This window comes from Mirounga leonina, unplaced genomic scaffold (assembly GCF_011800145.1).
Source record: "Mirounga leonina isolate KUSES-001 unplaced genomic scaffold, KU_Mleo_1.0 Mir_53, whole genome shotgun sequence".
NCBI lineage: Eukaryota > Metazoa > Chordata > Mammalia > Carnivora > Phocidae > Mirounga > Mirounga leonina.
The window spans coordinates 76840321-76856768 of NW_023270807.1; the positions used below are offsets into that span (position 1 = coordinate 76840321).

General features: G+C 37.2%; 1 protein-coding gene across 1 annotated transcript in view; it reads right to left on the reverse strand.

Annotated features, from left to right (window-relative positions):
• Positions 1-16448, reverse strand: part of TRDN (triadin) — a 386087-nt gene that overhangs the window by 190632 nt on the left and 179007 nt on the right. The window contains exon 12 of the mRNA XM_034990493.1: positions 15770-15829. Coding sequence (XP_034846384.1) covers positions 15770-15829 — 60 coding nt within the window. The remainder of the gene's footprint in view (positions 1-15769; positions 15830-16448) is intronic.

Sequence of the window (16448 nt, forward strand, 5' to 3'; positions counted from 1 at the left end):
ATATATATATATATATATATATATATATATATATATATATATATATACACACATACACACTCTCAAAAGAAGGATACCGTATAATAAGCATGTATGAATAAATGTCAGAGAAGAATTATTTTTCTCATAAGAATTTGTGTAGCAAGGTGAGATCCGTCAAAATTCTGATATGATTTGTTATCTACCCCCATGATTTAATAGTTTTTAAATTGCTACAACTATTCTAAACCTGTGTGGAGGTTTCATTTGGTAATGAGCATGTAGGTTGGAAATGATAGAATCCCCACATAAACTCACTTGAAAAAACAGAGGAATTAATTAAATGATGTAACCTAATTGCAGGAGGTCAAGTGGATGGTGGTTTCCAGGGATACCTGCATCCTAGGCTTGAAATCCCCTTAAAATTCTGCCATCATTCTTTCCTCCGCTTCTACTTGTCAGCATTATTTTCAAGATTGTCTATTACAACAAGGGTGTAAATGTGACCAATACATTTCCTGGGCTCTCATTACTTAATTTAACCACCTAACAAGAAGAGACCATCTTCCTTTTGTCTTTTTTCAAAAGTCCATGAACAAGACTCCAGCCCAACTAGGGTCATTGGCAGGTGGATCAGTGATGAAGATTTGAACCCCTACTTGAGCAATGTGGTTGGAGTTGAAGGGAAGAGCCATACATCAAATGAGCAGGATGAGAACAGAGAAGTACCAGAGGGGGAGGATTTTAACTGTCTACTGCCACTGTTTGTCAATACAGTCTTTCATCGGGCAAGAACATAGAGTTTTTAATTGATCGTGTGCATGAATTCTACCTAACTGAATTCAGTGGCACACCAGGATACTTTCTTTATACCTAGTATTACTGATGCATCAAACTGAATGAAAACTGTCTCTTGAGCTGCAGTGTTTAACTCCTTCCTGCCTTACCTCCCCTTCCCATTCCTAATTTGTTATTCTGGTCTACTTCCTTTGTGCTGACTTTCACACATCCAATCCTTCTGATGAAGGCTAAATTCTTTCCTAGCAACCATTTTATAACAAAGATGAAATCCTGGCTTTTGATGTGTGTTATACTTTTACAAGCTCTCTACACAAGGAGGAATAACTCATACATTAATTAGCTTTCTGCCTGTGGTTTTATTAAAACCACTTGCTAGCTAAAGACCTCACACATTGATTATAGCTGTCATTTTGATAAAATTTGAGTGAGGCTAAAATTCAGTTGGAACAGCAAATTAAAATTTGCACATACTTGTGAGACCCAAAAGCTGGAACTATGGGTTCTATTGGAAATGAAAGAAATTTGTTCAAACACATTCGAAATGGCAAAGGCATGGGGTTAGAAACTCAGTTAATGACCTTGCTGCCTGAGAAATGTTACCCTGGAGTTATCTTCAGCCAGTCGTTCATGGACAGCCTTTGGAGCATTGTGGAGAACTTAGATTTTACTCTGAGTGAGACGGAAACCTCTATAAGGTGGATGCAAGTGGAAGTGGGGTCTTCCCAGGTCCCTGAGTAGCTATGATAAGTAGAGCCCCTTTCTCAACACATAGCATAAACAAGAAATAAACTTTGCCAAAATTGCTAGAGTTTTTAAGGGTTTTGTTGTTGTGGTTGTTTTTGTAGTGTAATCTTACATATAGAGGTCAGAGATGATGGTGCACAAACTGGTGTGATTCTTAAAGATCATGCGAAAGGATCAGCTACCAAACGTATTTCAAAAGTGAGGGTGACAGGATTTAATAATAGGTTGAGGGGGAGAAATAAATGAGTTGAATTTGATTCAGAAGATTTGGGTCTAAGCAAAAAAAAAAAAAAAAAAAGAATTATGTGATAACTTACCGTTAAGAAGAAAAAGCTAAGTATAGCGAGCATATTCTGGTGTGTGTATGTGTCTTGTGTATGAAGATTTGAGTCTGTGGGGGTTTTTTGTAAGTCATATTAATTTGGGGATATCTAAATGGTTATTAATTTGGGGATATCTAAATGGTATTTTAATGAAAATGCGAAATAGGCAAAGAGATAGGTGTGGAGTTTAGATAGACATCAGAGCTGGAGACTTTTGGGACTCATTATCACAAAGCTGGTATTAAAACCATGGGACTGTATGACATCACATAGGAAGTAAGTACAGAGAAAGAGAAGACACTTAGAATTGAGCCCTGGGGTGCTTCCACTTTTAGATACCAGAAAGAAAGGGAGGAATCCAGCAAAAGAGACCAAGGAAAAGTGACCAGAGAGGTTAAAAAGAAGGAAAAACTATGGTCCCAGAGACTGAGTGAATAGAGATCAACTTTCAAATGCTCTTGAGAACTGAGGATTCACAATCAGCTTTGGTAATGTGGAGGTCAGTAGTGACTTCAACCAGAATTGTATGGGGACGAAAGCTTGAGTACAGCAGATACGTGAGATACTGGAAGGAGAGTGTAGACAGCTCAAGAATAGTTTTGCTCTAAAGGAGATCTGAGAGATGGGATGCACTAAGGGCGATGCACCAACAACAGGAGGACTTTTTTTTTTTTTTAATGTATAAGAGATGGGGTAGCATGTTGTATGCTGCTGAGAATGACCAGTCGAAGAAGTCAAGATGAATTTGCAGAGGTGAGAAGTGCTGGAGCAACCAACATTCCTGAGTTAGCAGAGGAGGATAGCATATTATGCACCAGTGCAAAGGTTGTTCCTAGAAGTATGAACATTTTAACTACTGTATTGCATTCAGCCAAGAAAGCTAAGGATACAAAGAGACAGATGAAGGATGTTAGTAGATTCAATGGTCAGAGCTCATAAAAGCTCTCTTCTAATTGTTATTTTCTTAGAGAACTAGGAAGCAAAATAGTCAGCTGATAGAGAAGAAGGGTAAATAGGTGGAAGTTGAGAAAAGGGGAAACATATGGAAACAGTAGTTTCAGAAAGAGGAGAGTGAACTAGTAGTAGAATTACATTCTAAAAAGGAAATAGAATCACAGGGCAGGATCATTTCAAAAGACTCAGCATTGACTCAACACATGTCCACCAAGCCTGTGCTGCCTGTGAGGCACAGTAGGAAGTAATATAAATTCCTAAGAACTTTGGTGCATATACATATTTTTAGGGAGTAGAGGGTCCAAGTATTTCATCATATTCTCTTGGTAGACTTGTTTCACATGTTCAGTTCCATGGTGGGTTTTTTTCCCTTTGTCCTATGATTTGTATAACTTGAGTATGTACCCACCTCTACATCTGCATAGTGTCTTTCAGGACAACTATTTTTATCTGCTCTGCTCTTGATGTATTTTAGCATTAACCTTTTCATTTGTTCTTTACAAATCTTTGTGACTTTACAACCTAAGATTAATATAGCTAACAGGATATGGGCAGTGACTAACATAATTGCTATACTTTTTCCTGAGACTGAAATTATTTTTTGGAAAACAAAAGAGTTCTTTTATTTTTTTTAAAGATTTTATTTATTCATTTGACAGACAGAGACATAGTGAGAGAGGGAACACAAGCAGGGGGAGTGGGAGAGGGAGAAGCAGGCTTCCCGCTGAGCAGGGAGCCTGACGCGGGACTTGATCCCAGGACCCTGGGATCATGACCTGAGCCTAAGGCAGACCCTTAATGACTGAACCACCCAGGCACCCCCAAAAGAGTTCTTTTAATTAAGGAATTATTATATAAGCTCCCGTGACTCCTTCAACTAAAGAGGAAAATCTCCAAACACATAACCACAATTCTTATTTTTGAGCCTGAACACTTTTGTTGTCTGAAAGCTTTTGACCCTGTCTTTTGCACCATAAGTAACTGTTATACTATCCCTCCTACCTTAAGTTTATTATCACTGGAATTTTTCCACTGAGTTGTCTCAAGATATTTTTACCCTGAGGACAATTAATCATCATTTCATATATATAATATATTTTACTTCCTGTTTTCACAGTGTCCTGGATTTATGCGGATATCAATAACACATTCTCTGACTAGATCTGGAATACTGTTTTATGCTATAGTAGACAATCAGGAGCATGTGAATTCAGATTATATACAATGACCATTTGCTATGACCTCACTTCCTGGAATCAACTCTTAACCAAAATTTTATTTCTTTATAACTAACCAATTACGAAAAGTTGACAGATGGCTAAATTTTAAATCATGATAAAAAAAAAAAAAAACCCTGCATTTACAAGGTTAAATAATCTAGACATCAGTTTCACTTAGCCTGATGTTTAATTTTGGAAAAATTAAGTCTGATCAGTCTCCTTAAATTCAATATAATCATTCTTCTGACAGGATTTATTTTCACAAATCCCAGAGATATACCCACTTCTCTTCTGCTTGAATACTTGGAATGGTAGACTTCAATGACTGAAAAGATTCCTTTTTTTAAAGTTTTTATTTTATTTTATTTAGTAATCTCTACATCCAAGGGGGGTCTTGAACTCACAGCTCCAAGATCAAGAGTCTCATGCTGTTCCAACTGAGCCAGCCAGGCAACCCCGAAAAGATTCTTTACATGATCTTGAATATCCCACATTATCTTTCCCTATTTTCAATCATTGAGTCCTAATTCTCAGAGGTAATAAAGAGTAAATCTACTCCTAAATAAGAGAATACATCAAAGTTTTTAATATGGCTTTGATGTTCTCCCTGGTTTCTTGTTTCCATTTCATAGTCCCAAAGTACTCTTTTCTGAATATAATCTGATTTGTTTTAAAAGATCTTTTTAAAATCAAAGATTCTTATCCAAAGAACAGTGGAAGGACTTCATTCTTTTCTCTAGATATAATATTTTAATTAATGAAATCTGCAACTTCATTTGCTCTTGTTTTCCACACTATACTACCCTGAGTTACTTTTCTAAAATACTTAAGTATTCTCCCCGTAGATGGCAACCAAAAAAGTTGTCCTTTATTCTATTCTATAAAGAAATTTTAAAAAATTAAAATCACATATATTTCCCCTACCTAGAAATTGCTTCTTGAAGAGAACTCTTATTTTTTTGTTTTGTTTTGTTTTGTTTTCCCATGTAGTGACTACTCCATTTTATTGTGGTTTTATTACACTAATTTAGCTATAAGGGAATCAATCCCTCCCTCCCCCCCAATTTCAGTCCAAATATTTTGGACAAAGTTCATTTGCTCTGCTCAAGGGATAGGAACTAACCCTAACCTAAGACCGATTATTTCTTCATTCTCACCACAAAGGTTAGTTCAGGAATGGGCCCATAGGACCAGTTTTACTCAAATCAGGTTTTCTGTTTGACCTCTCAGGAAGCTGACCTATTCTTTTTCCCATAAGACATAAACAAGAGAGAGTGCAGGGCCGGCAGCACCTGATATGGCCAATTTGCAATCATTTGAGCCAATACCAAGGAATCACAGTCTAAAAAAATGGAGAGATTAATCTCATTTGGATGATATCATTTTACCCCTGGGTCAAGCTGACCTTGAAGAGAGTTTACTCTAGAACTGTAATTGGATAAATAAATAAGTTCCCTATTTTAAATGGCCTGCCACTTGTGAAAGCTAGTATCCTCAGTGATAAACCACTGTTAAAATTTTATGTGCTCCAATCTCCATCCTGTTTAAAAATATGTTAAATGCATCTAGGTCAAATGCCTAATGACATAAGTCTGTGGCATTCCTGTTCTAAATGTTTAATGGGCAACCTACCAGGAAAAAGACACAGTTTCCATACTTATGCCTTGCTCTCAGCGTGAACTCTTGTATCCGCCCTATTGGGGCAGTGCTCACAGTACATTATAAATGTCTAGTTATTTTCCTCGTTTCCAAGGTCTTTAAAAACAAGTACCATGTCTATTACACTGATCTATCTCCAATATTTAGCAGATTTCCTTGCCAATATTATGCCTTTAGTAAATATTTGTCGAGTGACTGAAGGAATGAAAGCAGGATTTCTACAAGAAAAAGAATTAAACTCACAATATATCCTCTTTACTTCTTTCCTTGATGCTTATGCCTGCCTGCAATATGACCTCAAACTAATAAGGGAAAACAGAAAAGAAAGAAAGGACAAAGACACTTAAGCAATCTACAATCATCATTTCCTAGAGTTGGCAAAAAAATATTTGAGGGTTGCAAAAGACAGTGGGATTTCTTTGGTGAACTCCTACTGCTTTACTAACTGGAAGCCATGGCCAAGTTACTTACCTGCTCCAATTCTGGGTTCTATAAAATAGGCATCACATTCCCCATCTCAAGAGTTGTTGTAAGGATTAAATGAGAGAACAGTGAATACATTTAACTGTTACTATTTTAAAAATGCTCTTGATAAAAAGAATACATGTTGGCACAATTTGCTAAGCTGTTTCGAAAATTTGCTTTTGGTAAACTGGGAGAAGCTGAACTTGAAGGAAATACCACTTTAATGATTTTTAGGCTTTACTTTCACAGAATGAAAGATCTTATAGACTTTAGGACATGTAATTTTTAAAAATTAGTAGATATTTCACATCTATATGCTTAAGTGTTTATCTCAGATCACAAGGAAAACTCAGGCTATGTAATTCCCCAACAAACTGGTCAAAATCCTTCCATATCTTCTAATAAAAAATTCTTATTTTGGGGCGCCTGGGTGGCTCAGTTGGTTAAGCGACTGCCTTCGGCTCAGGTCATGATCCTGGAGTCCCGGGATAGAGTCCCACATCAGGCTCCCTGCTCAGCAGGGAGTCTGCTTCTCCCTCTGACCCTCCTCCCTCTCATGCCCTCTGTCTCTCATTCTCTCTCTCGCAAATAAAAAAAAAATTCTTATTTCTAATTGATATCTCACTTCCTGTACCACTCTGATAATCTTCTCATTAAAATTTAATTTATGTTTGCAAGAGACCACTTTGTTTTGATGTTAAATTAAATTATTTTGTTTCTTATTTTTTTCAGAAAATAATTCATTCTGAATATAAACTGTAGTTAAAAATAATTTATCTAACATGGGTACAGGAAATACTTAAAACATCGATATGCCCATGCAAACAGAGAAGAAATACTTGTAGTCTATGTACTGATTCTTTCTCATATGTATCTTAATCCTCCCTCTTGAAAGTACTTCACAAAATGCAACTCAAATTTAGGGCTTATTTTCTTTCTGTCTTCACTGGGAGGGTAGTTCTGATTCTCTATAGTAAGTATTAAGAAGATTAAAATTAGTTACTCGTATACCAGTCCCTTTTTTCCAGGCCTAATATGTTTTAATACAAACCTTTTCCCTTTCCGAGGCTTAAGATGTATTTTAATTTTTTTTAAAATCAAAATAACTTTGCTTCATGTTAGCATTGGACCCAAACACACTTTTGCATTGTTCAAACCAAAAGCTAGAACATGGAGGATTATCTCCAGAGAAACCACAGCATGGCATGATATTACTTCTCCCTCACCTTCTCTGAAGCAGTTTAGTTTCTATGTGGCTAATCCAGATGTGATATAAGAGGTAATCAAAGCTATCATATTAAGTAACAAGTCAACAGACGTTCCCCTATTGTTCCATTACAAAATCCTTTGCCCTCTAGAGAATAAGCAACTATTGTCTTACATCTCTGTGATTACAAAACACTTGAAAATATATTCTTTTGCCTTTGGGGCAATTCAAGCATTGTAAATGTTTTTAATATAGTCAAGCTGCCATTATCTGAACTCGGACTTGCAACCTAATCCGTACAGGAACAAAATGCTAACTTGAAAGGCATATACTGTTGCCTTATAATTACAGAGCACCCTTAAGTCAAGGTGGGGAATTACTAATTATATCCAGTCTATTTGTGCCAGATTTCCCATTATTTACTTGCCTCAATAAATTTTTTACTGATTTTATTTAGAACATGCATTAATATAATTGCCCTGATATCACTCAAAAGTGTGTGAAATATCCATTTCTTTGTAACGCGATATTAACTAGATTACAAAATTTATAGAACTCTGGAAAAAATCAATCTAGATTTCAAAGTGTTTAACAAATAATACTTAGCTGATATATTTATCAAATCCTTCCCAAATACATAGGTGCAAAATACAAAATTTAAATATAAGATAACTTTCTAAAACCAAGTATTTCTCAAATAGAGAAGAAGAGATAGAGCGAGCATAAAAACCTGTAATAATCGTTTCAAAATACAAGTCTGGAAAATAGAAATTTGCTCTTTTAAACTAAAACTTAACAGTGAAAGCATATGAAAGATACTATGTATTATCTTACCCAGTGATATCTATACATATAAATATTTCAAGGAAGTTACTTTTCATTACACATTAATTTATTTTAGTGGTCTCTAATCTGTGCCATGTAAATTATTTTGAGCTCTAGTAGCTAGAACAATCTGTTACAAAAGATTCATAAAGTAAAATAGATGCTATTCTATGTCTGCTAGGCATAAAATTTAATGACATATTCAAAGCTATATGCTTCTGTAAAGTATTATTTACAATTTCTCAATGACAAAAGGAGACTTACATAGAGAAATGAAATCAAACAGTCAAAGATTTTAGTTTGTGCAGAATTTAATTGTATTTGCCACAAACAATAATTGAAAATATGCCATGGAAATAGATAAGGTTGCATTCTCTAAAACAGCATAACCTTATGAGTTTTGTGGGGTTTTTTATGAATGAATAATTCTTTAAAAACATTAAAGTACTCCTCACAAACTTACTTTTTACCAGTCAGTGAGCATCAAGAACATTTTGATATGTCTTTTTCTAAAACTGAGGCTTTCAACTCAGACTGTATTTACTATTGGAGTTTTAGTTTTATCACCAGAGCTGCCTAATCTTACATAGTATTTCTTGCAAATTCATGCTTCTTTTTATAAGGCAATCTAGATAGATTCTTCTTCAAAACTTGAAAACACCAACTTTTTACTACTGGAGCATCTGTGGCATTATCTCCAAAAAAGCAGATTATTTTTTTCACCCATGTGCTCATCGAACAATGAATTCTAAATTATCTTAGACTTCCATTTATCCCCTGTCCCTTTGAGCATCAGTCTCTCACATTGTGTTTATGTCCATAGGCTCTAAATTCACCTCCCAAAACAAAGCTAAACAAGACAAAAGAGAGTCTCTACTTTTTCATATAGACACAATTAAAAAACCATCACTGCTTTCTTCTCCATTTTGCACTGCCCCTGTAATCTGGCTTTCTTCTTTCACTCCATAGCAGGTGCTCTCCTCTTTCCTGCCCTCCTGTCACAGCTTCTAAGTAGCATTCACAAGGTTGATGACTTCATGATTCTTGAACCATCCATTTCTGAAATGTCTCTAATACTTAACTTTTTTGCTTTTCCTTTAACCTCTCCAGTAATTCCTTTCAGCCTCTTTTGCTTTATTCCATTATCTAATCTCTACATGTTGGAATTCCCCAGGTCTTGATTCTGTAGTCCACTCTCTTTTTCTTTTGACACAATCTCTCTAGGTAATTTCATCTATGCCCAGGGCAATAACTATGATCTATATGGATTTCTGTATTTGTAGCTTTACTTCAGAATTCCATCTGAGATCTAGACCCATATATCTGACTGTGTCTTCAGAGTACATGGGTTAAAATCCTGACCCTGACATTTACTAGTTGTGTGACCCTGGGCCAGTTACTTAACCTCTCTGTGTCTTAGGTTATTCACTTTATAATGAGGATTAGAACAATCTGTTTCTTCACTTATTATAAATACTGAATGAGTTGGTATCGTAAAACAGTTAAAATAGTTTCTGATACAAAATGCGAATGATACATCACATACACTTGAAACTTAACATACTCAAGAGGAAACTCTAGATTGTTTCCATCACAGTTGTTCCCCATATAGGCTTCTCCTCTCAATAAATGATACCATCTTTTAACTGGCTTACCTCTTCCCTTTTCTCCCTCTTACCCATCATCAAAATGAGTATATACTTGTACAAAACGTAAATCAGAATGTTTTCTTACACTGTTAACACCCTTCAAGTGTTTCCTATTACACTTTTAATAAATACAAACACCTACATATGTCCCTGCATATTCTGACCACATGTACTTCCTCTCAGACATATTGCATGTATATATATCACACGTGCGTGCATGCGCACACACACATACACACTCATCATATTCACATTCACACGTCGCATAAAGATGCACACATCAATGGCTGGATCCTTCCAATATATCAGATTCCAATTTAAATGTTGTCTCTTAGAAAAGCCTGCTCGGGGCGCCTGGGTGGCTCAGTCGTTAAGCGTCTGCCTTCGGCTCGGGTCGTGATCCCAGGGTTCTGGGATCGAGCCCCGCATCGGGCTCCCTGCTCCGCGGGGAGGCCTGCTTCTCCCTCTCCTACTCCCCCTGCTTGTGTTCCCTCTCTCACTATGTCTCTCACTGTCAAATAAATAAATAAAATCTTAAAAAAAAAAAAAAAGAAAAGCCTGCTCTAACCAGCTTATCTATTTAAAGAGCTCCCTAGGTTTCTGTCATTACCCAAATTTGTTTCCACTATGGCCCTTACCCCAAGTTGTACTTATGGACATTATGTTCACTAATTCACTGTGTGCCTCCCTTACCAAACTGTAAGCTCCATTAGGGCGTATGTTCATTTATCTACCTCTGTGTACTCAGCACCTAGTACAATGGCTGGTAGGTAGTAAGCATTAAGTGAATATTTCCTGCAAGAATGCATGCAAGAATGAATGAATGAGTGAATTCGCCCTTTTCTAGCAGCTGTTCCAGAAAAACTAGTCTGGTTTTTCAGGATCTTTCTTGTAATTTATACTATATTCAGATAATTCTTGGGGAAAAAAAATCATGTTGTAAAGTGTAATAATGAAACATTTTATGCCATAATCAGTTATCATGTCAAAATCATTTCCATAATTAATAGGCTCATAAACATTACAGGGTGGTAATGAATTTAACTCCAAAAAGTGTATAATAACTTATAACTCCAAAAAAGCCTATCTGAGAGAAACGAATCATAGTTTTGACCCATTTCTATGATGGTGTATGTGTTTTCTCCAGGTTATAATTGTTTCATTACAAGGAAAAGCAACTTTTAATTTTTTTTAACCATTATCATCTCATCAAGCATTAAGAAAATTATTTCTTCAAAAATGTTATTTTGTGAAATAAAGAGAGGAAGAATAACCATGCTTCTCTGATCTACGGTTTAGGGAGAGAACAACACAAACTACATTGAAGTATGTCTCATGGGCTCTTCAAACTGCCACGCGGCTTGACTGAGCCATCTTTGTGCAATTCAGGCCTTCAACAACCTTCTCTTATTATATGAGTCTTAGCTTATAAAACATTACAGTAGAGACCTTGGGTACCCTCTTTCAACTTCCTTCCGGTTGGAAAAAATGGAATGTCAAAACCCCACATCTTCCAGACTCACTTGCGGTAGATGTAATTCTACCAGTCAGATACACCTCCAGGAGACTGAAAAGCAGAAATGTTTTGACGAAGGTTACTTGGATGTGAATCAGTTGCCAAGGCTGGCCTCAACATTTCCAGGGTCTAGCCTGCAGGTGTCAAGAGGCAGCTTCAGTGACTGAAGCGGCTTCCTGACCGGCTGACTGCCCTGGTCTCAACAATCCAGGAGCAGCCCCTTGACTGCAGTTCTTCCAATCCTTCCACCACCTGTGTATGCATCCACTCTCCTGTACGAAGCCCTTCTGCTTGTCCTAACTTGAGTGGCGTGTTATGTCTAATGCTCAAGTCTGATATAAGCATAGGGAGATGGTTCTTAAAAGTTTTTATTTTTTTTATTTTTTTTATTTATTTATTTATTTATTTATTTATTTATTTATTTATTTATTTATTTATTTTAAAGATTTCATTTATTTATTTGACAGAGACATAGCGAGAGCGGGAACACAAGCCGAGGGAGTGGGAGAGAGAGAAGCAGGTTTCCTGCTGAGCAGGGAGCCCGATGTGGGACTCGATCCCAGGACCCTGGGATCAGGACCTGAGCCGAAGGCAGACGCTTAACGACTGAGCCACCCAGGCGCCCTCTTAAAAGTTTTTATATCCGGGGCGCCTGGGTGGCTCAGTCTTTACGCGTCTGCCTTCGGCTCAGGTCATGATTCCAGCGTCTTGGGATCGAGCCCCGCAACAGGCTCCCTGCTCGGCGGGAAACCTGCTTCTCCCTCTCCCACTCCCCCTGCTTGTGTTCCCTCTCTTGCTGTGTCTCTCTCTGTCAAATCAATAAAATCTTAAAAAAAAAAAAAAAGAAAAATTTTTATATCCTTTCTTGATTGCGCTTTTTCATGGTATTCAGGCTGAAACATACCTCATGACACTGAAAAAATATCCTCGTGAATTTTTTTCCCATTTCATACAACGTTTTTTAAGTGGCAGCTATTTGTTTGCACCAGGACAATTTGAAATATATACAAAACAAGAGATTATTATAATGACCCCTGATGCACCAATTACCCAGTTCCAACCATTATTAATTTGTGAACTGGCAATTTTATATCATGCAAAATTCCACCCACATTTTCCCTAGCATAGATCATTTGCAAAGTGTGATTTACCAGTTTCAGGCAGTAGAGGCTCATTTATTATAGAATTTAAGTCTTAGGTTGATTTGCATCTACATAATTATAATATATAAATGTAATAAAATAAAATAACAATATAATATATAGGTAACTTTATATGCTATATAAGTGTAAATAATATAAAAGTCAATATAAGTATAATAAAATATCATGATAAAACCCATAAGTATCTAAGCATATATTATGCCTTGTAAATTTTCTACTCTGGGGCTAGAGTAGCAGCATCCTACATTCTGCCATATTCTTCCAACTATTTTAGGAAGAAATGACATATGTGCCCCAGCTCTTCAAGATTTCAGGTTATTTTCAATTTCTCTCATTATCTCTGGAAACTACTTTCATGTTTCAAACTGGCTGTTTTTAAACCATATTGCCTCTCACATGAAAATACAGTCGGAGAATTATTAAACTCTAAAAAGAAGCAAGAGTTAAAACTTCTGTATCTGTCTCTCTGTCTATCTCTCACACATACCCATACACATACACACACACACAATTTTGAGTATTTGGGGGTTAAGGGCTTGTAAACAAACAATTTATACATATTTCCATTAGGAAGTTGAACTAATTTTTTTTTAAAGATTTTATTTATTTATTTGAGAGAGAGAGAATGAGAGAGAACACATGAGAGGGGATAGGGTTAGAGGGCAAAGCAGACTCCTCGCCGAGCAGGGAGCCCGATGCGGGACTCGATCCCGGGACTCCAGGATCATGACCTGAGCCAAAGGCAGTCGCTTAACCAACTGAGCCACCCAGGCACCCGAAGTTGAACTAATTTTTAAGAGCCAACAGTATTGTTTGTCATCACAAGTGAAAATAACACACAAACACACAAGGAAAACTGGTTCCCAGAAGGACAAAGTTGTTTTTCTTTCTTTCTTTCTTTTTTTTTTTTTTTAAATGAGAGAGAACACATGAAAGGGGTTAGGGTCAGAGGGCAAAGCAGACTCCCCGCCGAGCAGGGAGTCCGATGCGGGACTTGATTCAGGGACTCCAGGATCATGACCTGAGCCGAAGGCAGTCGCTTAACCAACTGAGCCACCCAGGAGCCCCAAAGTTGTTTTTCAACACTAGCTGAGCAGCCCTCCCCAGGTGTGCTGAGCAACTGCCCAGTTCGTTCTCTGTTCCCACGGATGAGCACAAGAGCCCTGGCCTTGTAGGAAGTGGATGAATGAACTCTGACCTCGTGGGAAGTGATACGGGCATAATCAGTTCTCTTGCCAGTGGTATACAACCTCATTTTGACATGACTGCTGGGCTAATACCACAGGTCTCCCAGTAGCAGAGAAATACCGAATTTTCCCATCACTCACTGTACATAAAGGTGTGTTGCCTTTCTCCTAAAAAACTGAAACCAAACCAAAACAACAACCACACACATCACTGAGTTTTGGCAAACGTGTTCTTCCGATTTTGCATTTGCAAACATATAATGAATACTTTGAAGGTTACAATTCAAAACTTCCTTCTGCAAATACCTGGCAAAACTGATGGCCCAGAAAGGAGAACCTTGTTTCCCTTTAGCACCCAATCATAATCAAGCACAGGTACGCTGACCCCAGCAACCAAGTTCTCAGTATCATCATGTAGTCAGAATTGCATTTTCCCTTTCTTATGGTAAGATACATATTTCACCAGGGACATGAGGAAAGCTTTAAATCAAACAAATTGAATGAGTGTTCGATAATACAACAGACTCTACAGTAATCCATCCCTAATAATAAAAATTTGAATGCAAAGTATTTGGCAATGAGTTCTCAGACCCACAGAACACCTGGAGGTCACTTCCTGAGCATTTCATGAGTCATGTACCATCATGCAACTCTTAATATTTTATAATTTTTTTTTTACCCTGCTTATAGCGTGATGTTGAGGATTTCCTGCAATTCCTATTTGCTACTTTCTAGTATCTAGTTTGGCATCCTATCGTCTCCCTTTCCAGGATCCTTCACCATCACGTTCCCCCCATCCCCACCCCACCTCCACCCCACCCCCCACCCCGACATAGGCTATATACTCCCTAGGAAGAAAAAGGTTTTCCTGATGCTATCCAATCCTGTTCTCTCCACACAATGGCCTACTTTGAAGCTCTCTCTTCAACCTCTCCTTCACGGAAGCTTACCTACTGCCTCATTTTCTAGGGCATTGTTTCCAGCCTATTATTACACAGAGAAGATCTGGAAATCTCCTTCATTTTAAGTGTTAATAACTGAGAAGAATTAGTTTGCTACCCTGTACACACAGGCCCTCTGAGATCTGCATTTTAATAGAGGACAATTCCTTCATAACTCAAAGGAATGGAATATTTCTAGTGGAATTTCAAGCTTCACTGACACCAGTGGAGGAAATATTTGGGGTGAGAACACTTAACACCAAACCATAATATCTCCTGGTATAAGACAACTATCTTTTTCACCTGGACTTATGCTTAACCTGAATAGAAGCCGGTATTCATGTTTGAACAAGAATTAAAGCACAACTAAATATAAAGCAAAAATCTAAGCTGTTGAACAATGCTATTTCTTAATGGGTTGCATTATTCTCTCTGAGCTTCTTAGCTTTGCAAAGTGGTGTTATTATGCTATGTAACTCTTCTCACTTTCATTATGGCTTCACCAGGATGGCGTTAAAGTTCTCTTCAGCTTCCCTAAACCTTAGACAGGCTTCTTTCTGACCTTAGGCTCCTGCCCTCCCTTTTCTAAGAGCATTTACTTCAGAAGACTTGTATTTGTAAATTCTTGCCCTGCTCCTTTGAGATAAAAATCTTTTTAAAAGGCTCTTTCCATCCCTTTGAAATGTAATCATCAAGAACAATAGTACCCAATCGCCCAGTTTCCGTGGGATAGTAAGAACATCACTCCTTTGGTCTGTCTTGCTCCAAGTTGTAAAACTACACTCCTGTCATTAAGTCATTAAGTTAAGAAAAAAGTTTACTTTTGCTTTGAGTGGGCCAGTTAGCACACACGGATGGCTTACAACCCTCTGCCCCTTTCAGCTCATAAAAAGCCTCCTGCTTTTTATTTCAGTGAAATTGAGTTCAGAATGAGTTGTGACCTCTCTCCTGTATTACAACAGCCTTGAATAAAGTCTTCCTTGCATGCTTAATTTTGTCTAGTGCAATGTTTGCTTTGACGGCTTGCACATGGACAGATTTAAGTACCTATATCCCAATTTGTTTACCTTGCCCCAAGATCCTCTCCTGAGCAAGCATCGTGAACATAATCTGACTAAGGAAACAAAATACGGTACCTTTTTTTTTCACATCAATGGCAGTGTCCTTATCCGTTTTCTTTTTGACATCTTCTTTTTCTGGTAGTAAAATGGGAAAATTATAGGCATTTATCTAGTTAATTCTCATATATGTCAGGGCACACATGACTGCCACTATGGCATCCAATACATCTTCTATAGAGTAACCCGAAATCAGTGCCGTAGTCATGCCAAATATGAGTAAATTAGCACCTTCATTACAGAATAGTGGCTCTGGTGTGTTTTCTCTTCAAGAAGGGAGAAACTTTTTGCTAAGCTCAAAAAAATTTTTTTTCTCATGACAATGGAAACATTAAATGCCATTATTAATTATGGTATAATTCAATAGTTCTTTTCTGAAAGACATTAAAAGGAATATATTGAAAGTTCTCTGGGCTATCAGGCCACTGGAAGCATGTCAGAAGCTCAGAAATCTCTGGAGCTTACTTGGGACTCCAGATGCACTGTTTTCAAATAGTAACAAAATACAGCAAACCGATCAACTAGTTTTTTTGCCCCTATGCATTCAATAGTTGTCCTTTTGATAGACACTTTTCATTAAACTGAATGAATAGGAATTCTTATATTTGTATTTGCAGTCAAACGAAGTATTGAATTAGAGAGAATTAAGCACCACTCCCCAGGAAGAAAAAAATTCAATCAGTAACAATTTGTAAAA